We start from the raw sequence: 23,833 nt of genomic DNA, 5'->3' as shown, positions 1-23,833 counted from the left end.
CTTCTCTGAGCCTCAGTATTTTCATCTGTAAAACGGGAAGAAGCATCCCACACGCATTTGAATCTGTTTTAACTCTGGCTGGGAGTGATAGGGTGGAGACTCCGGGCAGCCTGACCCCTGAAGGGCAGGGCAGGGCAGGGCAGGGAGGGCAGCCACAGTGAGATCTGTACAGATGCCCACTGAGCCTCTCTGTTTCACAGGCTATGGGCCAGGAGGAGTGGCTGGTGCTGCGGGCAAGGCTGGGTACCCAACAGGGACAGGTAAGGAACCTCACCCAACTGTCAGCTCAAGGGGCACTAGTCACCCAGGCTCCGGAGCCCCAGGGCTGGCCAGGGTCTCTCGAGAATGCAGGCCAGCCCACCGTGCATCCAGACCCCAGTCTGAGCCTGGAGAAGATTCTCAGGTGGGGGCAGTTCCGTCAGCCTCTGCTTGCTGTGAAGTCCCTCACCCACACCCACACATGAGAGGATCGGCTCTCGTGGGGCTGGAACAGGTGGGCTCAGAGACACAGGAGCAGTTTTCAGAGTCTCTCCCTCCTTCCCCTTCCCTAGGGGTCGGCCCCCAGGCTGCAGCAGCGGCAGCTAAAGCAGCTAAGTACGGTGAGTGCCCCTGCCAGCCCCCAGCCCTCCAGCCCTCCAGCCCCCCAGCCCTATTATCACTGGGAGCCTGCCTCACAGAGAACAAACAAAGGCAGCCTCTGACCCCACCATTTATCCAGTGTTTCCAATATCATCCATTCCTCCTCCCATCCACCCATCCATCAATCCTTCCTTCTTTCCATCCCTTCATCCATCCACCCATCCATCCATCCCTCCCTCTCCCCTTCTCTCCCTCCCTCCATCTATTTCAGAGACCAGGGTCAACTAAGAGCCCTGCTGGAAAATGCAGGCACTGTGGTAGGAGTCAAGAAGAGGGAGACATTATTTCTACCTGGGGAAAATCAGGAAGGCTTCTCAGGGAAAATCATGTGTGATTCTGGAGTTTACCATGTGGTGAATATAGGAAGGAGAAGCCCAGGCAGAGGGGATGGATTTCTACGGTGGTTGGAATGATCGTTTTGGGTGGTGCATACTTGAGCATTTAAACAATGTTGTTGTTCACTATCAAGTTAATGTGTGCTATACAACGTCCAACCCGCTCAAGTCAGTGATGCCTTGACCAGCAAAGGTGGCAAGGCCTTCCCTGCGCCCGTGTAGTGGGCAGAGTGAACATCTATGCCCCTGCCCCAGATCATCCCCCAGTTCAGAATCAGTCTACTGGGACTGAAGCCCTTGGCTTCATCTCTAGTTCCCGGGGGAGCCCTTCCTGTACCGAGATGGGACAGAGGACATCTCCCCACCGGCCCAAGGTGGGAGGATGGGTGGGGGAGGGGCAGAGTACTGAGCGGGAGGCCTGCTCCCTGGAGGCCCCGCAGGCCCTCCCTCTAGGCCCCCAAGGCTGGAGGGGATGGCTGGAATGTGGGAGCAGGAGAGTGGGACAGAGAGGGGCTGCCAGAGCCAGGCAGCCAGGCGCTTGGATTACAAACTTGGCCGAGGCTTTGGAACACAGGGAGAGGAAGCCTTGAACATTCCTGCAGGGGCCCCTCTGGCCCGGGGAGCGGCCGCTTGTGGTTTCTCAGTATGTGGCAGTGATCAGGATGGGATTTGTCTGAAAACATACAAGTCCCTTAATGAGCGTGTTGAAATGGACACTTTGGGGGTGAGTCAAGGAACAGTCGGGTGGGGGCCTTCTCCAGCAGGCCCATCCGGAGATGCCTGGGCCTCGTTCCCAGTGGAGATTGTGCTGGTTAAAATGCCGGCATCCAAGGAGCCTTCCTGCAGGGGCCTCCCGGGGGCGGGGCCCTGGGAGCCACATCACTGTCCCCATCCCAGCAGGTGCTGGAGGAGCCGGGGTTCTCCCTGGTGTTGGAGGTGGCGGCATTCCTGGTGGGGCCGGCGCAATTCCTGGGATTGGAGGCATCGCAGGTAGCGTCTGTACCGCTGGGGGTGGGGGTGTCCTTGAGAGGGTCCCCGGGAAAGGGCCTCACCCTCTGTGACTGTCTCTCAGGGGCAGGGACTCCTGCTGCTGCTGCTGCTGCTGCTAAAGCCGCCGCTAAGGCAGCTAAATTCGGTGAGTGCCCTGAGCAGGCCCGGGGCCCCAGCCTGCCCCCAGACCCCCATCTGCATGGGCCTTGCACAGCCCAGCCCTACAAGACCTCCATCCATCTATGGCAGCCTCTATCCCCCACCCCCGCCCCTGCCCCAAACATGCGATGTCCCTACCTCCTTGTCTTTGCCTGTTCTGGCCACTCTGCCCAGAAGGCCATTACTTTCCACTGATTGGCCCAGCTGGTGGCGGGTGAGGGGGCTCCCATGGAGTGGGAGCCCTTCCTACCTTCAGGGCTGCCCGCACCTGCTGCACCCACTGCCTGGGCGCCCAGCGGAGAGACCTGACTTTACTTTAGACACAGATCGGGCTCTTCCCGTCCACCGATCCAAACCCGCAGAGCTCTGTGCAGGTTCCGTCGGCCTCCCCTTCTCTCCGATGGGTTGGATCCACGCAGGGGCAAGGCCAGCCTGCCTGGGATCTGCACTCAGGAACTGCCTCTCCCACAGATCACCAGAGCCATGCCCTTGGGGGCCCTCTGAGATTCCCACAGGGTCCGGCCAGGAAGACAATCCTTTCCTCCCACAGGAGCTGCCGGAGGCGTGGTGCCTGGTGGGCCAGGCTTTGTCCCGGGAGTTGGAGTCCCAGGTGTTGGGGTCCCAGGTGTTGGCGTTCCAGGTGTTGGGGTCCCAGGTGTTGGCGTTCCAGGTGTTGGAGTTCCAGGTGTTGGGGTCCCAGGTGTTGGAGTCCCAGGTGTTGGAGTCCCAGGTACTGGGGGCCCGGGGAATTGTGGGTTGACTAGGTGAGCTGGGCTGTGTGTGCGTGCATATGCGCGCGGGTGAGAGAGAAATACTGAAACAATTGCTAAGACTTTCAGATTCCCCCTAATACCTCACGCATCTATCCTCTTCTCTTCATACGACTGCCCATGCCTCGCCTTCTCCTCCTTGGGCTGTAACAACCTCCTAATTAGTCACTCTCAGCATCATCTTCTCTAATTCATCCTCCGGCTGTCAGTGTGCTCCTGGAAGCAGTGGCCATTTCTTTTTCATCTCTGTGTTCCCAGCCCTTAGCTGAATAAGTGCTCAGTAAATGGTGGGTAAGTGGATGGATGGATGGATGGATGGATGGATGGACGGACACCTGGGTTTGTAGGTGAATGGCAAGTGAGTAGGTGAGTAGACAAGTTGATGGATGAGGGAATGGGTAGATGAAGGGACAGTACAAGGATATGTAGATATATGGCTGACTAGACACATGGGTAAAATGACGGATGGATAGATGACGCAGGGATGGAAGGACAGATGGGGCCCTAGCTAAGTGGCTAGAAAGATGGATGGCTGGATAGATGGGTGCCTGGATCATGCATGATGGATGGATAAGCACAGGGTTCAGTGAGCAAATGACTAGATGGGTGTGTGGAAGGCAAATGCAAAATGAATGATTGGATGGATAGATGAATGGCTAGATAGGTGGATGAGTGAATAAGTGGATGGATAGGTAGGCGCACAGAAGGACAGAGAGATAAGTCGTTGAGCGGGTGGATTGAAGTCCAAGGATAGCCAAACAAATGGACAGACGTGTGGGTAGGTCGATGGGTGGATGAATGGGTGGTTAAGTAGACAGAAGGTCAGAGGAGTAAATGCGGATATGCATGGGTGAATGGATAGGCAGAACTTTGCGTCATCTGTGTCCCCCTTGGCCTCTTCAGGAGCTGTGTCACCAGCTGCAGCCGCCAAAGCAGCCGCCAAAGCAGCCAAATACGGTGAGTGCTGTGTGGCTAGCTCTGCCCCATCCTGTTCTGGCCAGAGAAGGGGAGTGACTTACCCAAGGTCACATCACAAGCCACTGACAGAGCTGGGACTTGGAACTGTTGGGCCCCAGGGCAGTGTCTCCTCTGGTCGTCTCCCACCACGAGGCCATGGGGCTGAGTGATGGGAGAGTCCCAGTACGGCATTCCCAGTGGAGACCACGTCCCTGAGCCTCCCTGCCCTGGCCAGGGCCCTCTCAGAGGAGCCCAAGCCTGACTGGGGATACGGGACCTGCCCACAATCTCTCTATAGCCGACAAAAGGGCCCTTCAGAGAAGACAGTGGTTGGAGAGTGGAGGGGGCAGGGTGTCCATAAATGCTCCCCGCAGGAGGCTGGCAGGAGGCCCATGCATTCTATGGTTTCCGGTCCTTCATTCATCAGACTTGGGAGAGGTTTGCATCGTCTTTCCGGCTGACTGGCACCCCCCAGAGCCCTCCCCAGCCACCCTCACTGAGATGCTTTTCCACCCAACTCTCTTCCCTCTGCAGGGGCCAGAGCGGGAGTGGGAGTTGGAGGCATTCCCACTTTCGGGATTGGCGCCGGGGGCTTTCCTGGTTACGGTGTTGGAGCTGGAGTGGGCGCTGTCCCTGGAGCTGTCCCTGGAGCTGGCCTTTCCCGTGAGCCTTAGTTCCATCTGGGCTAACTTCTCTTTTGTAGGGCTGGGGGGGGGGGGGGGGCAGGGGGAGGCAGGGGGGCGCAAGGGAGCGTAGACTGGGCTTCAACACGCGCGAGGACGGCCTCCAGCAACTTTGGGTATGAGCACTGCTCGCCCAGCCCCACGGAGATGCCCCAAACTTTCTCTCTTTCCTCGCAGCAGCCGCTGCCCAGGCAGCAGCCGCAGCTCAGGCAGCAGCAGCCGCCAAGGCGGCCAAGTACGGTAAGTGCCCTTGCCTTGCCTGTCCCCACACCCAGGGCGGTGCCCTCCCCTCCTGCTCACCCCAGCCCTGCTCTCGGGCTGTCACATCCTGGGCTTTCTCACAATCGTTGGCTTATCTGACCTGGGGCCCAGGCTCCAAGCTCAGAGGAGTTCTCCAGCCAGAGGGCAGAGCAACCCCACCCTCAGGCCCCTGGGGCTGAATGGCCTGGGTCAAGGTCAGGAGTCCCCCGACCCCATCTTCCGAAGCCACTCTGACCCCTTCTGCCCTTTTCAGTTGCTCACCACTATGACTATCAGCCCCGCTTCTCAGCTGTACCCCACATCAGCCAGGTGGAGGTGCCCATGCAGCCATTCTGTTCCCCACGCCACCGTCTCCCCTTCCCTCTCCCAGGAGCCTGACGCTCTTTGCTCTTCTAGGTGCTGGAGGGGTCGGAGGCTTGGGCGGGCTGGTGCCAGGCATCGGAGACGGAGTAGCAGGCGTGCCAGGCATAGGAGGGGTGCCAGGTGAGCTGCGTCCCCAACCCAGAGGAGGGGTGGCTTTGTCTCACGAAAGGAGCCCTGGAGTTGACCGGGTCAAGTACATCACTTTGCGGATGGCAAGACTTCACGGAGCCCAGGGGTGGGGAGGGGAGAGGGCAAATTCCCCTTTGGAGGGAAGACCCTCCAGGGGACCCCAGCTTGCCGGGGCCGGGGGGGGGGGGGGGGCTCGGGAAGTCAGCCGTCATCCAGCTAGGCGGCCGAGCCGTGCTCTGCCAGGGCTGGATGGCCTCCTTCACTCCAGGGGCCTTTCTGGTTCCTGATCAGGCGGGAAGGTCTATACCACCGTTGGGCTCACGTCCTCGGTGGCTTTTCCCCACCAGATTTCTCTTCTGTGTGCCTTCTTTCCGGGAGAAAATTTCCCTTCTGAGTTTCCCCCTAAGAAATGGGCTGTTTCCTCCCATTTGGGATACGGGCACTGTTAGGAATTTCTCTTTTTTCTTTTTTTTTTTTTCTTCTTCTTCTTTTTTTTTTTTTTTTTAAATAAACACCACCATCAGCAGAAAGCTGCACAAGCCTTCTAGAGGATGAGGAGAGGGTCTGTGCTTCAATCCATCAGCTTTGGGCTCCGGTCTGCCATAGCCAGAGCTAGAATGTCACGGTCCCAGGGCCGCTTCCCAGGGAAGGGACGTGCCTAGGTTGACTAGTGGGCCATCCTCGGAGTGGGACGCAGGCCGACTCCATGTGCTTCCCTCTCTGTCTGCAGGGGCAAGGAGGCAGCGTGGGGAGGGTCTGCTGGGGGAGGGGACATTTCCCTATGGGTGGTCTTTCCAAAATCGGGGAAGGGGAAGGGAGGATGTGGGGAGGGGTGCCAGGGACTGCCCCCTGATCCCTGTTCTTCACCTCTCCAGGAGTGGGGACCCCGGCCGCCGCAGCCGCCAAAGCCGCTGCCAAAGCCGCCCAGTTTGGTAAGTGTCCCCCCCAACCCCCCATTCTGGAGCACGGCTCTCTCATGTTCCCCGTTCTAGGGTCTAGCGGGGCCCCTCCCCCCAAGGAGGCAAGTCCCCTCGGGCTGTCACATCCTGGGCTTTCTCATAATCGTTGGCTTATCTGACCGCTTTTAGGGGTGTGGGTGAAGTCCTGATCAGGAAAACAAAGTGAGAGCGGGCCCTGGTGAGCCCTCCAGGACCAGGCTCCCCATCCTTCCCAAAGCCCCCGTCGCCTCCGAGTCCAGCTGGGGCCTGCCCCCCTCTGCACCTCACGCTGGGCTCACTGGACTCCCATCTCCTTGAGCTATGGCCAGTATTTCTAGCTCCCTGACCAGCACCTTCCTGAACATGCCAAACCACAGCAGCCCTTCTAGATTCCTTCCCATCTGTAAGCCAGGCCCTGGGCCAGGGCGGGGACAAAGAGGCAATTTGGGGACCTGCAGATATCAAGGTTCAGATCACACAACTCAGCACTGTCTAGGCCAGAGTCTCAACGTCGGGGCTGCTGACCCCCAAACTCACATATGACAAACAACCCCTTTTATACAAAGCTGCTGTTTGCGGAGGCAATCCTTACACCGACTTTGCGAAGTTGGTACTACCGTTCCCATTTTACAGATGTGGAAACTGAGGTTCTGAGAGCCTAAGTGACACGTCCACATTCACACAGCCAAATGGCAGCGGAGCTGAGCTTTGAGCCCGGGTCTACCTGTCTTGCAGAGTTCCCTTTACTGTGTAACTGCCTCCATCACCCCCGAAAGTCTCCAAGGGGCCCCTGTCCTCCAAAGGTTAAGAGCTCCTGATCCCACACATGTCTCGTTTTAGGAATGAGGAAACTCAGGCCCATCAAGGGAAAGTAACTTGTCCAAGGTCACACAGCAAGTCTGTGTCTGGGCTGGGACAAGATCTCAAGGCTCCGGACTTCCAGCCTGCAGCTGTCTTCCTTGGTCAGGACTTGGTTAAGAATTAGCTCCTCCGTTCTTGCAGGTTTAGGCCCTGGAATTGGCGTGGCTCCCGGCGTGGCTCCCGGCGTGGCTCCCGGCGTGGCTCCCGGCATTGGCCCCGGCATTGGCATTGGCCCCGGTGGTGTTATAGGTGAGCTACTGAGTAAGAGGGCCTGAGGGACCTCTGAATCCTCCATGGGTGCCATCTCTGAACCCCTTCCTCTCTCCCCCTGCAGGAGTGGGGACCCCAGCTGCAGCCAAAGCCGCTGCTAAAGCGGCCGCCAAAGCCCAGTACCGTGAGTGCCCTACCACCTTTCTTCCCTCACCCCTGCGATCCTGGGGCTGGCCTAGTGTGACCCAAGCCATGATATGCAGCCTCAGCACCAGAGGGATTGGAAGCATAGACTGGGCCTGAGGGAGACCTGGGTTCAAGCCCTGGGTCCCACACTAGCGAAGCAACCTCCGAGTTTCCTGTCCTTATATGGGACACACGGGTGCCGACGGCAAATGTTGCAGATGGTTGTCAGAAGTGAGTTAATCCAAGAGGGAAGGAGCCGGTAGGGGGGCGGGGAACCAGGCTAGAAAGGACGGTGGTGTCCACAGCCACCGTCTGGCCCTGAATGCCAGACTGGGAGAGGCTGGACTTGGTGGTCAGTGGGAGTTTTAGGAAGACCATTCCTGGTAGGAGTACAGAGGGCAGGTTAAGGGCAAGGAGACCCCTGCATGGGTCTGGGCCCCACTCTTGGGGCCTGACTCGGCTTCCTGGGTGGGACACCCCCAGGGGCGCATGCTCCCTACCTGCTGCCACCGCACCCCTGCCCATCTCCCCCAGGGGCTGCAGCTGGGCTTCCTGCTGGTGTTCCTGGCTTTGGAGTTGGTGCCGGCGTTCCTGGCTTTGGAGTTGGTGCTGGCGTTCCTGGCTTTGGAGCTGGCGTTGGCGTTCCTGGCTTTGGGGCAGGTGCGGGTGAGGGGCCTTCTAGGGGCTGGGCGGAAACTGCCCCCTGAGCTCGGAGGAGGGAGACCTCTCTTCCTGGCCACACATTCCTGGGAGCCTTACTCAGGGGATCGTAGTAAACTCCCCATCAGGTCCTCCTGAGCAGTCAGAGATGACTAGGGTAACAGATGGGGGGCAGGCCAGGCAAAGGGAGTGCCCCCAGGCTGCTAGATTTCAGAGTTTCTGCCTGCTCAGTAGAGGAGTGATGGGGTTCTGAAGTGAAAAGGAGCCCACAACCCAGGAAAGGAGGGTGGAGGTCCCTGGGGTCAGCGGGCATGAGTGGGGCCAGTCTGGCTCCCATTCAGCAGTGCACTGTGGCAAGAGGGCCACTAGGACCTCCAGTTCTTCACCTAGCCCCTGCTCTGCGTCCAGCCTCAGGCAGATCACACTGGAAGAAGGAGGCACAGTTCAGCCTCCAAGCAGCCCCAGACCAGACTGGCAGTGGCACGGTTAGATCCCGGAGCTCTGTACCTGTCAGGGTGAGCTCCTGGCTGGGAGTCTCTGTTCCAGGGCTTTGAGACGAATGATGAAGGCTGATGAAGTCAGGGAGGGCTGCCTGGAGGAGGCAGAACTTCTGGGCACAGAGCTCAGCTGCTGACCAGCCCTCTTTTCCTTTTTCCCCAGTGCCTGGATCCCTGGCTGCCGCTAAAGCAGCAAAATATGGTGAGTGCGCCCTGCCCACTGCCCACCCCCCTTGGGTGGCTTGCTTGCTGCCCTATCAGCCCTGAGAACACCTGGTCACCCGTCGCTCCTCCACGGGGCCAGGGCCCGGGGCCCGGAGCTTGCAGAGCACGGCTGGGATGGTCAGGGTGGAAAAAGGCAGTTTCTAGGACACAGTAATGATGGTTCAGTAGACCTGGCTCCTGCCCCCTAAATGCCTATCATGCTTCCAGCTCCGGGACGACTCGAAACGCCCCTCACATTTCCAAACCCCCTCCTCCCCCCAACCCCACCCCCCCGCCACTGGTGGCAGTTCCTTGATGAGGACCATGGTCCCTAAGGCCCTTCTGGCCCTGACAGTTTCATGGGACCCGAGGCCAGGGGCCCCGCCTGCTGTCGGCCAGGCAGCTCCTGCCTCCTCTCCAGCACAGCCAGGACACCTCGTCTAGGCTCACCTCCCGCCTGCCTCGCTGTCAGCATGACTGTGCCTGCCACGAGCCTGGAGGACGTGGCAGCCCGCCTGGACAGACCCACATTGTCTGTGGCCCCCGCATTCCTGGCCTCCTAGGAGCCGGACTCGGCCTCTGCCAGGGAACCGCCAACCGGCCCCGGCCAGTCCACTTGGGGCCCGTTTCCACTTCGGAAAATCCCGGCTTCCTCGGCCCCCACCCCACCCCCCACGGGCCTGGTGGCCCACAGGCCCCTCTCCTGTTCCTTGCCGGCTGCTGGCCTGCCTGAGCCTAACAGACGTTGCCAGGGAAACAAAGCAGTTAAGGGCGCTGGCTCCCATTTCTTGCCCGTGGAAACTTGAGGACGCCGCGTAGCCTCTGCCGGGCCTCAATTTTCTCATCTGCACAATGGGGACGATAATAGTGCCTGCCTGCCCTGTCGCAATGAATAATAAGCGGGCCACCGCATGCAAAGCACAGAGAACCGTGACTGTTGCGTAAGGCGTTACCTGGCCATACGCAGCAGCTCCGTACTGGACGGAGGTTCGGAACTCAGAGTACGTCCGCTCCCCAAACACCTGTAGTGTGAGTGGGGTAAGGATCATCATCCCTGTTAGGGAGATGGGGCTCTGGGGGTCAGAGAGGCGACAGCTATAGTGAGAAAGCAGAATTTGAACACAGGATGGGCAGGACCCGAGACGCGTCTTCTGCCCTCCGCAGCTCGTAGCCACCGCTGTGGCCACCTGTGGCTCCCAGCACCAGCTGTCTGGGAAGGAGACAAAACGGGTGGGCCAAGGCTCAAAGGGGTCCCCCCCTTGCCCGATTGGTCAGGACAGAGCCAGGACCCATACCGAGGCTCCTTCCGCTGGGTCACGTGACTTTGGCCACCCGTCTGCTCTGCCTAGCATCCCCGGGGCAGGGAGACCTCGTCCTGCAGAAATTGGGGTGCTGACTTTCCATCATCTCTCCACAGGAGCTGCAGGGGTGGGGGCTCTTGGCGGAGTAGGTGTCCCAGGCGGTGTGGTAGGTGAGTCAAAAGCCCAGGACAGGTGGGACGCCTGGGTGGCTCAGTCAGTTAAGTGTCCGACTTCGGCTCAGGTCATGATCTCACCGTTTGCGAGTTCGAGCCCCGCGTCGGGCTCTGTGCTGACAGCATAGAGCCTGGACCCTGCTTCGAATTCTGTGTCTCCCTCTCTCTCTGCTCCTCCCCTGCTCATGCTCTGTCTCTCTCTCCTTCAAAAATAAATAGAAACATTAAAAAATTAAAAAAAAAATTTTAAAAAGCCCAGGAAAGGCTGGGCAGGGAGGAATGCTGACCAGTGGAGAGTCCCTCACTCTGACCTCCTCCTGTGTCCCCAGGAGCCGGACCTGCTGCCTCAGCTGCTGCCGCCAAAGCTGCTGCCAAAGCTGCCCAGTTTGGTGAGTGCTGGTTGGAGGTGGGGGTGGCCCCCAGGCCCTGGGGTTTGGTGTGGGGAGGCCTCTGACCGTGCACCATGGAGCACATAGTCCCTGACCCACCCCCGGGGCCCTCAGAGGCATCGTCTCCCCAGGGCCCAGCCCTTCGAGGCCCCAGGAGCTCAGGCTCCACCTGGGTCCAAGGATGAGAACCCCACTGTCTGCAGACAGACCAGCTATTCCCACCATCGGGATTTGAACACGTGGCTCTCTCCACAGGCCTCGGGGGAGCCGGAGCCCTGGGAGTTGGGGGGCTCGGAGCTGGCGGAGCCATCCCAGGGGTTGGGGGCTTTGGAGGTGAGTGGCTCCTCTGGAATCAGAGCGTGCATGGGGCATGTGTGTGTGTGTGTGTGTGTGTGTGTGTGTGTGTGTATGAGAGAGAGACACACAGAGACTGACCTTCTTTCCCACCCCCACGTACCTGCCTCAGGCTGGCCTGTAGCATTTGGGGGACCTTCAGCAAACACCCTCTTGCAGTTGGGCGCCCCCTCCCCTCCCTCTCTTCCATCAGCCTCCCAGACCACTTTAAGTGGGAGTACATCAAGACAATGATGGTTGTGCCCATTTTCCAGAGAAGGAAAGCAAAGTCAGGAGGGAAATTTTTTTTTCCCCGAAGTCTCTGCCACCGTGGCGGGCCTCGTGTTGACATTTCCCTCTTCCGTGGGTCATCCGTTGTGTCCCCCTATCCGAGCCGGCCTGAATCTCGTCCTGCGTGCTCCAGCCTGGACACACAGGAAGAGCTTACTAAAGACTTTTGGGAAGAGGGATGGATAAGGGAGGGAGGCAGGGCGGATGAGTCGGCGGGCAGATGGTAAGCGGGGCGAGCAGGTCAGGAGGGGACATGACTCGGGGAGGGCCCTGCTGTTCCTGAGCCCACATACCCCGTGTCTCCCCAGGTGTGTCCCCAGCTGCAGCTGCTAAAGCAGCCAAATATGGTGAGTTTCTCTCCTGCCCTCCCCTCTGCCCAGGTGTCAGGTTGCTTCGCACCCCACCCCACCCCTGTCCCCTGTCCCCACCCCTACTCAGGCCTCAGTCCTGCTCACAATAGCCCTGAAGGCCTGTTCTTGCCCCCAGAACCCAGAGAGGGTGCTCGGCACCCCTTAAATCGTGTGTGGTCCTGACCCCTGTCCACCTGCAGGTGCCACTGGCCTTGGAGGTGTCCTAGGGGCCACCAGGCCATTCCCAGTTGGAGGCAGGAGCCATCCATCTCTCTGTGAAATCCTCAGCTCTGCCCAGGGCCTAGAGGAGGCCTGTCTGGATAGCGGCCGGGGGACCCCTGGAGCTGCATCTCGCACAAAGACACGGGGGGCAGAGAGAGAGAGAGAGAGAGAGAGAAAGAGAGGGAGGATAGTCCAGGAAAGGGAACATCCTGGGCAAAGGGGCAGGCCTCAGGGTCAGGGGGTACACTGTGGGGGACAGACACCAGGCTGATGAGCTGGGGCTACGGGGCTGGAGACAAGGTTTGTAAAGAAAGCTGCTCAGTCAATGAGGGGCACGCAGGGGGAGGGGGTGGTCCTGGGCAGAGAGGCAGTAGGCCCAGCGGCTGGAGCAGGGCCTGCCCTACACCAACCTCAAACCCCTCCCACAGGAGTTGCGGCAAGACCGGGCTTTGGACTGTCTCCCATTTACCCAGGTACACCCAGCCTCCCTGTCCCCAGGCCCCTTCCTGTCAACTCCCCCACGCCATCTGCTCAGAAGGGCCAGGACCCGGGGGCAGACCCATGACCTCCATCACACGAAACAGGGCCTCCCCTCAGTCCTCTCCACCTCCCTTGCAAGGGCCAGGGAGCATCAGCTTTTCCAAAGCCCCGTGTCCCAGATGAGGCAAACTGAGGTTCAGACAGTGGGAGGGACTCGCCCAAGGTCACACACCGAGGGAGGCAGAGCCCCGGGCTCCTGACCCCCAGGCTCAGAACTTGGCCCTCTCAGGTGGGGCCCACACTGTCCGGAAAGGCTTGGCGGGCTCCCCGGAAGCAGACATACTCACAGCCCCTCTCCCTGCCCCACAGGTGGTGGAGCTGGGGGCCTGGGAATTGGCGGTGAGTCTGCAATAAGGAGGAGCCCCGCTTCAGGCAGGGCCCTAGTTACTTTCATGGAGTCGGGCTACTCCATGCTATGGTGGCCACGGCCTCGGGCTGGCCCTCTGATGCCAAGAAAATTCAGCCCTGGGATGTAAGAATGGGGGCGGTGATCCCATTCCTGGGGCTCCCAGCCTGGCATTTGATGGGACACCAGGAGTGAGATAGAGACCTGGTCAACACCCCACTCCCACCCCACCCCGTCTCTGGTGTAACTGGAGAGACGGACAAGGTCCCAGAGAAAAGGAAAGGAAGTGTGTAAGGGGAGAAACAAGGTCCGTTCAAGTAGGTGGTCAGGGAGGCCAAAGCCTAGGGCATGTTAGATGGGGCAGTCGGCATGGCCAGGGTCTGACTCAGGGCGGGGGCGCCCTCCTAGCTGCTCAGACCTCCACAGGTGGGATGCCATCCACAAGGAGCATAACTGGACAGCACAGGTCAGGCTGGTGGGCCTGAAGGGCAGGCTGGGGGCAGGAAGGCCTTCAGAACCTCCTGAGACAGGGTAGAGGCCTGGTACAACGTAAGGTTCTAGGAGAAGCAGGAAAGCCTGGCCCCCTCCCCTCCACAGGCAAACCTCCCAAGCCCTTTGGAGGGGCCCTGGGAGCTCTAGGATACCAAGGTGAGTAGAGACTCAGCCCCTGGGGACAGGGCAGAGTAGGCAGGGGCAGACGGAGGCAGGGGGCTGGGATCCATCAGCCTAGGAGAGGGGAGCACATTTGGACTAGACCTAGCAGGGTATGGAGAGGCTGGGGGGAGCTGGACGCCCACCCCCCATCCCTGCGTCTACCTCCGACATGCACACTCAGAGCTAAGAGTGGGCCCGGATCCCCCGGGCTCACCCCAAGCCAGCCCTGGCAGTTTTTCGCTCCCTGCTGCCCACCCCCACCCGGAGGAGCCAAGGAAAAGAGAAGGGATGTGGGGAAGGGAAGAACTCGGAGGAACAGGGAAGGAAAGAGAGAAAGCGGGACAATAGACCCTAGAGTCAGGGAATTTGAGGGGTGGGTGGGGGACCCAAGGTGCCCCTAGCTGGGCAGGATGTACAGAGGCCATCACCCGGCCCAGAGCCACACCCTCGCTCAACGGATGCAGACGTGCCTCTGGGAGTGCGTGGGGCAGTCATGATCAGCACCCCCAAAGGCACCTCCCAGCAGTGCCCAAAGGAGACCCAAAGAAGCCCAGCTCCACTCCCGTGTGTGTTCAGGCTGCACATTCCCCTGCATCCCCACTACACAGAGGAGGCAGCTGAGGCCAGGGCAGGAGGAGGCAGAGGCAAGACCAGCCTGACCCTGTCCAGGGTACCCAGCTCTCCGTCAGGCACTATTTGATGCCTGTGGCCTTGTCACACTGTTTTCTAAGCCCCCAGCGTGAGCTTCACAGAGAGAAGCCTGTCCTGGTCCCGCTCGGCTGCCCGCTGCCACCAGGTGGCGGTAGGAGCCACGTCGAGCTCCAGGCCCTACTGGCAGACCGTGGTGCCTCAGTGGCTTAAAACAAGGCTTGCCCATCAGACGGTCCCCTGGAGGGGGCAGGAGTCCTGAGTGTGTGTCCCAGCTCAGCCACTACGAGCTCTCCCTTTCTCTGAGCCTGTTCATCTGATGCACCCTCACGTTTAGGAGGACCGTCTCCTCCAGACTCTGTCAGCTGTCCCTTCCCCTCCTTTCCCTTATGGGGACTGCTCAGAGCTGCTGGCTAAAGGCTTCTCAAATACGGTAGACTCAGAAGATAGAGACCTGGTCCAAGCCAGGTCCCTTCCCCTCTCTGAGTCTTGATTGCATCACTATCCCTGCTCCCACCCAGCTGCCCACAAGGAGTTTGTGCAATGTGACGGCTCAGAGTCTGGCGGGAGGTGGTGGCCAGACTTCTCGTGGCTTTGGAGCCTCTGTTCCCCATTTCGGTGATGTGGGTGTAAGAACAGCTCGGAGCTGGTCCAAGTGGGCAGGGGCTTGAGTGGGACCCAGAGGGGGCCGGACGGTCACGCGTGCCTCCTCCCACCCAGGTGGGGCCTGCCTGGGGAAATCCTGTGGCCGGAAGAGAAAGTGAGCTTCCCAGGACCGCTGACTCGCGACCTCATCAACGTTGGTGCTACTGCTTGGTGGAGAATGTAAACCCCTCGTGATCCCTCCCCCACTCCCCTTCCCCAGTCCCCACCCCGGGAGGGGACAGGCCAGGCTGGGTGGCCTCGGAAATCCGCAAAGCAAGGACACAAGAGTGGTGGCCAGGTGGGCCCCAGGAAGCCCCTTACTTCAGAGGCCAGGGGCGGGTGGGCTCGGCCCCCTGCCCCCACCCCCTTCCCACCCAGGAGCTCCCCCTCCATACGCTCTCCATCTCCAGGGGAACTTGGTGCTACATGCTGGTGCTCTCATCTTCCTGGGGGGGGAGGGAGGAGGGAAGGGCAGCCCCTCGGGGACCCCCTCCCCGGGGCTCCTCTGAAGATGGTGCAGACACTTCCTGGGCAGCCCCATCTCCCCCTGCCCACCAGAACCTCTCCCCGCACCTCGGCTGTGGTCCAGTTGGTACCCAAGCACCAAAAGCCTCAAGCTGGATTCGGTCATACCACCTCTTGGCCCCCTCGTCTCCCACCTATTCCCCGTGGCTGGGACCCCTTCGGATGGGAACACCCCGCCCCTGCCCCCCGCCATCGGGAATAGCCCTCTTGCTCTTGTGGAATCCATCCACCCGTCTGTCCATCCGTCCATCCATCCTTGTCCCCAGTTGACCGCCCCGCACCACTAGCTGGCTGGGCGCCCCCACTGTCAACCTGGTTAACCTGTCCCAGCGGCCTGTGTCCTGCCTCCACCCCTCCACACCCCACCCCACCCCCCTACGATGGGGCCTGAGCACCCAGGGTGTGAGGAGCTGTGCCAGCTGGGGCAGCAGGAATCTTCTCCCCAACCTGGGTCCCCCCCATGCAGTACTGTAACCCCCAGCCCTCCCTCGAGCCACTGTATTTCAGAGCATTTCCCGCCCCTGCCCCGCCCATCTCTTTGTGTCTCGCTGTGATAGATCAATAAATATTTTATTTTTTGTCCTGGATATTTGGGGGCTGTTTTTGATTGTTGATGCTCTCTTGGTTTTATTCGCGTGGTTAATTAAAAAAAAAAAAATTTTTTTTTTCCTGATCTGGGGAGCTATATCCCCAGCAGAAAATTCATTTTAATCACTTGGGTATAACTCTGGATGAAACATATTTTTTTTCCTTTAAATAAGAAAAGAGAATTAACTGCTTCAGAAAAGCCTAATAAGTGAAAACCTTTTGAAGGAAACGGTATCATGGCCTCCTCTGTACGGTCTAATCTGCCCCAGGGACGGAAGGAACTTCCACTCTTCGAGGTGTATTTGGGAGTGCTATTTACCAAAAATCACCTGCCCTTGGCTCCTGGCAGATCCATCCTTCTCCAAATTGAATCTGCCTTTTAACAATAAAGCCCCTTTATAGGGGAAGCATGGCCAGCCGGCCCCACACATGCCCACTCCCGGAGGTCTCCCCTGAGGAGGTGGCTCACCCACCCAGCCACACCTTCCCCAGGCCTCCCCCCTTAGGCCCAAGAGCTGGAGCACAGGGCCTAGTGGGTGGCCTCCAGATGCTGAGGGTGCAGCCGAAGGGGTGGAGAAAACAAAAATGACCCTGTGTCCAGACCAAACCCTCGGCCTTGGTGAACAGCCATGCAGACAAGGGAGATACGGCCCCACCTAAGAAAAACCAGAAGCGTTTCCCTCTGAAACATCCCCTCAAAGGAAGAGCCATTCACCCACACGGCCCACGGGAACACGCCCACGTGGAGCCCACAACTCCCCTTGGGAGCACGCCCTGCGTGTCAGATTCCAGAATCTCCTCCCCAAACCACCGATTCCACGTCCCAGGGCCCACGTGGCCTCAGGCCTCCCTCCGTCCATCCTAGAGCCAACCCCCTGGCCGGTGGGCATACCCCTAGGTCAGAAGGGCGGCGAGGGAGCTGTCTGTTGGGAGTGTGGGTGTCTGTGCGAGCAGTGCCAGGAGGGGGTCGGATGGAAAGAGAAGGCGGTGGGGTGATGCTCTGGGAGGATGTCCCAGAGGACAGAGGAGCGCAAAAAGCAATTCAGCAGGAAGAGCAGGGAGGAGGGTCAGGACAGCTGGAGTGCCTGGAGGGAGCGGGGAGGGGAGGAAAGGGGGGAGGGGTGGGTTCATGGAGACCCACAAGGGGACCGCTGTGACAGTCCGTGAGGGATGACACAGCTCACCCAAGAGTGGCGACAAAGGAGACTCACTCACTCACTCACTCACTTACTCGTTCAACAAAAATATCCCTTGCTGGGTGCCTGGGTAGCTCAGTTGACTAGCCGTCCCACTGGCCTCAGGTCATGGTCTCGTGATTTGTGGGTTCAAGCCCCATATCAGACTCTGCGCTGGGTGTGGAGCCTGCTTGGGATTTCCCTCCCCCACCCCCACCCCCACCCCAAATAAATAAATAAATAAATAAATAAATAAATAAATAAATAACTTAAAAAAAAAAATCTCAATATCCCTTGCCGGTCCCCTCTCAACTCTCTGGCCTCTGAAAGTCTGCCAGTCCCAGCATTCAGCCCATCAGTCTCCCTGCTTTGGTTTCTCATAGTTGATGGCTTTAAACACCACCCCTGCATTGGCGACTCCCAGAGTGACACCTTCAGCACAGATCTCTCCCCTGGGCTCCGGACTAACACATCCAACTCTTTTTTTTTTTTTTTTTTCCAACGTTTATTTATTTTTGGGACAGAGAGAGACAGAGCATGAACGGGGGAGGGGCAGAGAGAGAGGGAGACACAGAATCGGAAACAGGCTCCAGGCTCTGAGCCATCAGCCCAGAGCCTGACGCGGGGCTCGAACTCACGGACCGCGAGATCGTGACCTGGCTGAAGTCGGACGCTTAACCGACTGCGCCACCCAGGCGCCCCACACATCCAACTCTTCACACGTCCACCTGGGAGTCTCACGGACACCCCGCTGGAGCCCAGTCCCCCCACCTTCCAAAGCCTGCCCCCTCCCGCCTTGCCCACCTAGATGGCAGCTCGGGTGGCTCTCTGGTAGTCAGGCCAGCAGCTTCGCAGCCATCTAGGACCCCTCTCTCCTCACGCCCCACAGCAGACTGGCCAGCAAATCCTGCAGCACGACTGCCAGAAGACCCCAGATTCCAGCCACTTCTCACAGCCTCCAGGGGTGGCGTCCTGGTCCCCCAGGAGCTCTTGCCCCAGTTACTGACACAGCTTCCTAACTGAGCTCCCTGACGCCCCCCAGCCTTCTCTCCACGCAGCAGCCAAAACAATCCTTTTAAAACATACGTCAAGCCAAGTCAAGCACCTGCTCAAAATCCTGCCATGGCTCCCAGCTTACTCAGGGCCAAAGCCAGAGACCTTTTGATGGCCAAGGAGTCCCCACAGGAGTGTCCTGGCTGTTCTGACCACGCGCCCTGCTACCTGGCCCTCTGCCAGGCCATGCACTTACCCTGGCTCTCTCTCTCCCTTGTAGGGAGCAGCCCCCGCCCCCCCCCCACCCCCACCCCCACCCCACAGGCCTCTACATCTGCTGTCTCTCCTGCCCGGAGCGTTCTTCCCTCTGCTGTCAACGTGCTTGGCTCCCTCGCCTCCCTCAGTGACTCCAGTGTCACCTTCTCAGAAGGTCCTCCTCAGTCTCCGTTTTTAACATTACAAACGGTACCCTCCTCCCTCACCTGTCCCTGCCTTTTCTCCAGAGCACCCGTCGCCATGTGACAGACCATGTATTACACTTCTTTTGTTCACTGCCTGACTCCGCACACCAGCGTGTTAACTCCCTGAGGATGAACACTGGTTTTTCTTTTAACGTTTATTTATTTATGTTTGAGAGAGAAAGCCAGAGCGCGAGCAGGGGAGGGGCAGAGAGAGAGGGAGACACAGAATCCGAAGCAGGCTCCAGGCTCTGAGCCATCAGCACAGCCCCGGACGCGGGGCTTGAATCCTAGAACTGTGAGATCATGACCTGAGCCGAAGTCGGACGCTCAACAGACCGAGCCACCCAGGCGCCCCTTAAACACTGTTTTCAGAACAAAATACAGGAGCACCTGGGTGACTCAGTCAGTTAAGCGACCGACTCTTGATTTCAGCTCAGGTCATGATCTCATGGTTCATGAGGTCGAGCCCCTGCGTGGGGCTCTGCACTGACACCACGGAGCCTGCTTGGGATTCTGTCTCTCCCCCTCTCTCTGTCCCTCCCCCGCTTGTGCTCTTCGTCAAAAAATAAACCCATAAACTTAAAAAAGAACAAAATACATAAACTCCTTGCTTTCATTAGTTATACACCCAGGTAGAGAGATGGCAAGTGAAGGTGTCAGGCTGATCATAGGCCCAAAGACATCCAGGTCCTAATCCCTGGACCCTTGTGAATATCACCGCCCTCCTCTGCTCAGGCTGCCATGGCCAAGTACTACAGACTAAGTGGCCTAAACAGCAGAAATGTGTTTTCTCACGGTTCTGGAGACCAGAAGTCCAAGATCAAGGTGCCGGCAGGGCTGGCTTCTTCTGAGACCTCTCTCTTTGTTCTCCTCCCTGTGTCTTCACATGGTATTCGCTCTGGGCCTATGTGTTCGTGATCGCCTCTTCTCATAAGGACACCAGTCAGATTGGATCAGAGCCCATTCTAATAACCTCACTTCAACCTAATTGCCTCTTGAAAGGCTCTATCTCCAAATGCAGTCACATTCTGAGGTACTGGGGGTAGGACTTCAACATATGAATTTTGCAGAGATATAATTCAGCCCATGACATTTACCTTATATGCAAAAAGAGTCTTTGCAGATGTGATTCAGTTAAGGGTCATGAAGTGGACAGATTACCCTGGTTGGCCCTAAATGCCATCACAAGTATCCTAGGGGCGCCTGGGTGGCTCAGTCAGTTAAGCATCCGACTTCGGCTCAGGTCATGATCTCACAGTGTGTGGGTTCAAGCCCCAGGTTGGGCTCTGTGCAGACAGCTTGGAGCCTGGAGCCCGCCTCTTTTTTTTTTTTTTTTTTTTTTTAATGTTTATTTATTTCTGAGACAGAGAATGAGTGGGGGAGGGGCAGAGAGAGAGGGAGACACAGGATCCGAAGCAGGCTCCAGGCTCTGAGCTGTCAGCCCAGAGCCCGACGCGGGGCTCGAACTCACAAACCATGAGATCATGAACTGAGCCAAAGTCAGATGCTCAACTGACTGAGCCACCCAGGCGTCCCTGGAGTCCGCTTCTGATTCTGTGTCTCCCTCTCTCTCTGCCCCTCCCCTGCTTGCTCTCTGTCTCTCCCTCTCTCAAAAATAAATAAACATTAAAAAAAATTTTTTTTAAGTATCCTTATAAGAATTTAGGCAAACTGTATGCCAATAAACTGGACAACCCAGAGGAAATATATAAATTCCTAAAAACACACAACAAAGCAAGACTGAATCACGAATAAATAGAAAATGTGAAAAGACTAATAACAAGCAAGGAGATTGAATCAGTTGTCAAAATTCTCCCAGCAAAGAAAAGCCCAAGACCAGATGGCTTCACTGGTAAATTCTACCAAACATTTAAAGAATTAACACCTATCCTCCTGAAACTCTCCCTCCCAAAAAAAAAAAGCTGAAGAGGAGGGAGCATTTCCAAGTTTATTCTAAGAGGCCAGCATTGCCCTGGCACCAAAACCAGACAAAAACACTACAAGAAGTGGGGCACCTGGGTGGCTCAGTCGGTTAAGCGTCTGACTTCAGCTCAGGTCATAATCTCACGGCTCGTGGGTTCAAGCCCCATGTTGGGCTCTGAGCTAATAGTGCCTCTAGAGCCTGCTTGGGATTCTCTCTCTCCTCTCTCTCTCTGCACCTCCCTGATTTGTGCTTTCTCTCTCAAAATAAATAAATAAACTTACAAAAAAAAAAGAAAATGGTTAAAAAACAAGAACACTACAAGAAGAGAAAACAACAGAGAGGGGGCATCAGCAAGATGGCAGAATCCACATCCCCCCACAGAAACAAATATTTGGCAGCCATTCATGGGTAAAAATGCCTTTATGGGAGCTTTGGGAGCTAGGTAGGAGGTGACACCTCGTGGAGCCCAAGACCCAGGATGCCCTCTTTTAGAAGGTAGGCCCACGGTGGGGGGCCTGTGGTTAAGTGTCCGACTTCGGCTCAGGTCATGAGCTCACAGTCTGTGGGTTAGGGCCCCGCATCGGGCTCCGTGCGGACAGCTCGGAGCCTGCAGCCCGCTTCAGATTCTGTGTCTCCCTCTGTCTCTGCCCCTCACCTGCTCACGCTCTGTCTCTACCTCTCTCTCTCTCTCTCTCTCAAAAATAACATTAAAAAAAAATTTTTTTTTTAATTAGAACTACCATAGGACCCAGCATTCCCACCTCTGGATATACATCCAAAAGAACTGAAATCAGGGACTCAGATATTGCACAGCCATGGTCATGGCCGCATTATTCACAACAGCCAAGAGGCGGAAGCAACCCTGAAATCCATCAACGGGGGAGTGGATAAAAACACGTGTATATCTATACAATGGAATATTATTCAGTCTGCAACATGGATGAGCCTGGAGAGCATGATGCTACATGAAATAAGCCTGTCACAAGACAAATACTGGATGATTCCACTCACATGAGGTATCTAAAGTGGTCTAATTCCTAGAAACAGAAGGTAGAATGGTGGTCCCCGGGGACTCGTCGAGAGGGAGAGGACCCCGCCCCCACCATGCTGCTGTTTAACGGTTACAGAGTTTCAGATTTATAAAAGTTTTGGAGATCTGTTTCGCAACAGCTTGACTAACTTAGCACTACTGAAATGCACACTTAAAAATGGTGAGGATGGTAAATTTATATTATGTGGGGGTTCTTGCTGCAATTTAAAACAGAAGAAGCTGGAAGAGGAAGGGAACTGATTCTCCTCTAGAGCCTCCAGAGGGAGCGCAGCCTTTGCTTTGGGCTCAGTGAAACTGATTTCGGACTTCTGGTCTCCAGCACTGTGAGAACATTAATTTCTGTTGTTTTAAGCCACCGAGTTTGTGATAATTTGCTACTGGAGGCCCCAGGAAACTGGAAATAAAGGATTAATTCTAATGTCAGGTGAATCCCTGCCATGAGGATTAAAGGCCAGGACAGGGGGTGCCTGGCTGGCTTAGCACAAAGAGCATGTGACTCTTGATTTCAGGGTTGTGAGTTCCAGCTCCACGTTGGGTGTAGAGATTAGTAAAAAAAAATAATAATAATAAACTTTAAACATTTTTTCTTAAAACTTTTTTTAGGGGCACCTGGGTGACTCAGTTGGTCGAGCGTCTGACATCGGCTCAGATCATGATCTCACGGTTTGTGAGTTCAGGCCCCGCATCAGGCTCTGTGCTGACAGCTCAGAGCCCGGAGACTGCTTCGGATTCTGTGTCTCCTTCTCTCTCTGTCCGCCCCCGCTTGCCCTCTGTCTCTCTCGCTCTCAAAAATAAACAAACATTTAAAAAAAAATTTTTTTTTAATAAAAGCCGAGAGAGAAGATACTGACAAAGAATGTTAGGTTCGGGATGGCTGGGGACACCTGACACCTGACAAATCACAAAGTCCCCGTGATTTGTAAAGCACATGCTTGGGAAGTTAGGACCGCAGAAGAGGTGCCTGTGGTTAAAAAAAAGTGAGCAAGGGGAGAAGAAATAAAAGCAAAGAAGTAGCCAGGGGCTAAGTCCTGTGAAGGCGGAGGTAAGGGCTTTGGGTTTAAAAGCAATATGTTCGGAGGCTCTGAAGATGAAGGGGCTATTGCACCCAGCTAGACCAGGGGGGAGGGAGCAGTGGTGGAATTCTGGACATATTTTGTGCAGCAAGTCAAGAGCATTTGCTGATGGATCAGGTGCATGGAACAGGAGGACAGAGTGAGAGAAAGCCACCCGCAAGTTTTGGCCTGAACCGCTAGATGATGGCAGTGTCACTTACTGAGATGAGAAACACCCGCAGAAAAGCAGATCCAGGCACAAATCAAGAGCTCTGGCCTGGACACATGAAGTGTGAGGTGCCCATTTACCGTCAAAGTGGAGGTGCCACTTTGGGCTGACGCTTGGGTCCTTATGTCTCGTGGTTCAAAGACAGGACAGGGAGTCACCAAGCCCCGTGTCTGGGTGAGGTCACCCAGAGTGGGTGAGAAGGGGACAGACTGTGTCTGACCACAGGGATCCCGTGATGCCAGCTCTTTTTGTCCCCAAGCTAGGACAGTCCAAGCTCTGACCCCTGCCCTGGGTGACAGTCTTGGGCTCATCCTGTGACAGTGTCCCCATGGAGTCTCTTGTTTGTCATCAGCTTGTGTTCAGCCAGGCACCAGTTTAACAAGTTTGGACAAATCCTAATCGTTGCCCTGGAGTAAATAGGCCTTTCCCACTGGGCTCCTGACCCCTCATCTAGAAAATTTTTATCATGAACCCCATAAGTAAAATATTTTTGAGCAAACATCATATATATATTTGCCATTTGGATGGCAAACAGGCACCTAAAACATAACACATCCGAGCCAGAGCTCTTAATTTGTTCCCAAATAACCTATGTTCATTACATAACCATGCAAAACCAGAGTTATCTAAACTCATCTAAAGATGAGATAAACAGGGGCATCTGGGTGGCTCAGTCAGTTAAGCACCTGACTCTTGGTTTCAGCTCAGGTCATGATCTCACAGTTTCATGAGCTCAAGCCCCACATCAAGCTCTGTGCTGGCAGCTCAGAGCTTGCTTGGGATTCCCTCTCTCTGCCCCTCCCCCACTCACACTGTCTCTGTCTTTATCAAATAAATAAACAAATAAACTTTTAAAAAATAAAGATGAGAGAAACAATATTTGAACAACTATAATATTTAAAAGAACAAAATCCCTCTTTTTGTTTTCGGTTAAAAAAAAAAAAGATTTAATACCTTCTATGAGCAATGCTATTGAGTTCGTCAGATCTGTTGAGCCAGTCACTGATGTCACTGGGAACAGGGGCTGACAAGTGTTAGCATTGTCTTCAATCTCTGCTCTCTTTTCAGGAATCTTTTGCAGCCACGAGTCCATTCTGTGAG

General features: G+C 56.6%; 1 protein-coding gene and 1 pseudogene across 12 annotated transcripts in view; both read left to right on the top strand.

The window, feature by feature from the left end:
- The window catches only part of ELN (elastin), a 31,155-nt gene extending 15,309 nt beyond the window's left edge, over positions 1–15,846 (top strand). For 7 of the 12 annotated variants that reach the window (XM_027041935.2, XM_027041931.2, XM_027041928.2 and 4 more), the window contains 20 exons: positions 201–260; positions 552–599; positions 1,872–1,964; positions 2,047–2,109; positions 2,674–2,853; positions 3,797–3,850; positions 4,385–4,513; positions 4,711–4,773; positions 5,191–5,277; positions 6,162–6,218; positions 7,227–7,334; positions 7,420–7,479; positions 8,016–8,141; positions 8,802–8,840; positions 10,260–10,313; positions 10,646–10,705; positions 10,961–11,038; positions 11,638–11,676; positions 12,330–12,374; positions 14,810–15,846. In XM_027041935.2, the coding sequence (XP_026897736.2) occupies positions 201–260; positions 552–599; positions 1,872–1,964; positions 2,047–2,109; positions 2,674–2,853; positions 3,797–3,850; positions 4,385–4,513; positions 4,711–4,773; positions 5,191–5,277; positions 6,162–6,218; positions 7,227–7,334; positions 7,420–7,479; positions 8,016–8,141; positions 8,802–8,840; positions 10,260–10,313; positions 10,646–10,705; positions 10,961–11,038; positions 11,638–11,676; positions 12,330–12,374; positions 14,810–14,853 (1,487 nt within the window). In that variant the 3' untranslated portion in view covers positions 14,854–15,846. The remainder of the gene's footprint in view (positions 1–200; positions 261–551; positions 600–1,871; positions 1,965–2,046; positions 2,110–2,673; positions 2,854–3,796; positions 3,851–4,384; positions 4,514–4,710; positions 4,774–5,190; positions 5,278–6,161; positions 6,219–7,226; positions 7,335–7,419; positions 7,480–8,015; positions 8,142–8,801; positions 8,841–10,259; positions 10,314–10,645; positions 10,706–10,960; positions 11,039–11,637; positions 11,677–12,329; positions 12,375–14,809) is intronic. The other 5 variants (XM_053213063.1, XM_027041919.2, XM_027041920.2 and 2 more) reach the window with 4 other exon arrangements.
- On the top strand, positions 15,246–15,846 carry LOC113594495 (uncharacterized; annotated as a pseudogene).
- Positions 15,847–23,833: the final 7,987 nt, after the last annotated feature.

The sequence above is a fragment of the Acinonyx jubatus genome, chromosome E3, assembly GCF_027475565.1.
Source record: "Acinonyx jubatus isolate Ajub_Pintada_27869175 chromosome E3, VMU_Ajub_asm_v1.0, whole genome shotgun sequence".
Classification (NCBI taxonomy): domain Eukaryota; kingdom Metazoa; phylum Chordata; class Mammalia; order Carnivora; family Felidae; genus Acinonyx; species Acinonyx jubatus.
Note: the sequence above shows the minus strand (reverse complement) of the source record. Positions and strands in the feature narration are given on the sequence as shown.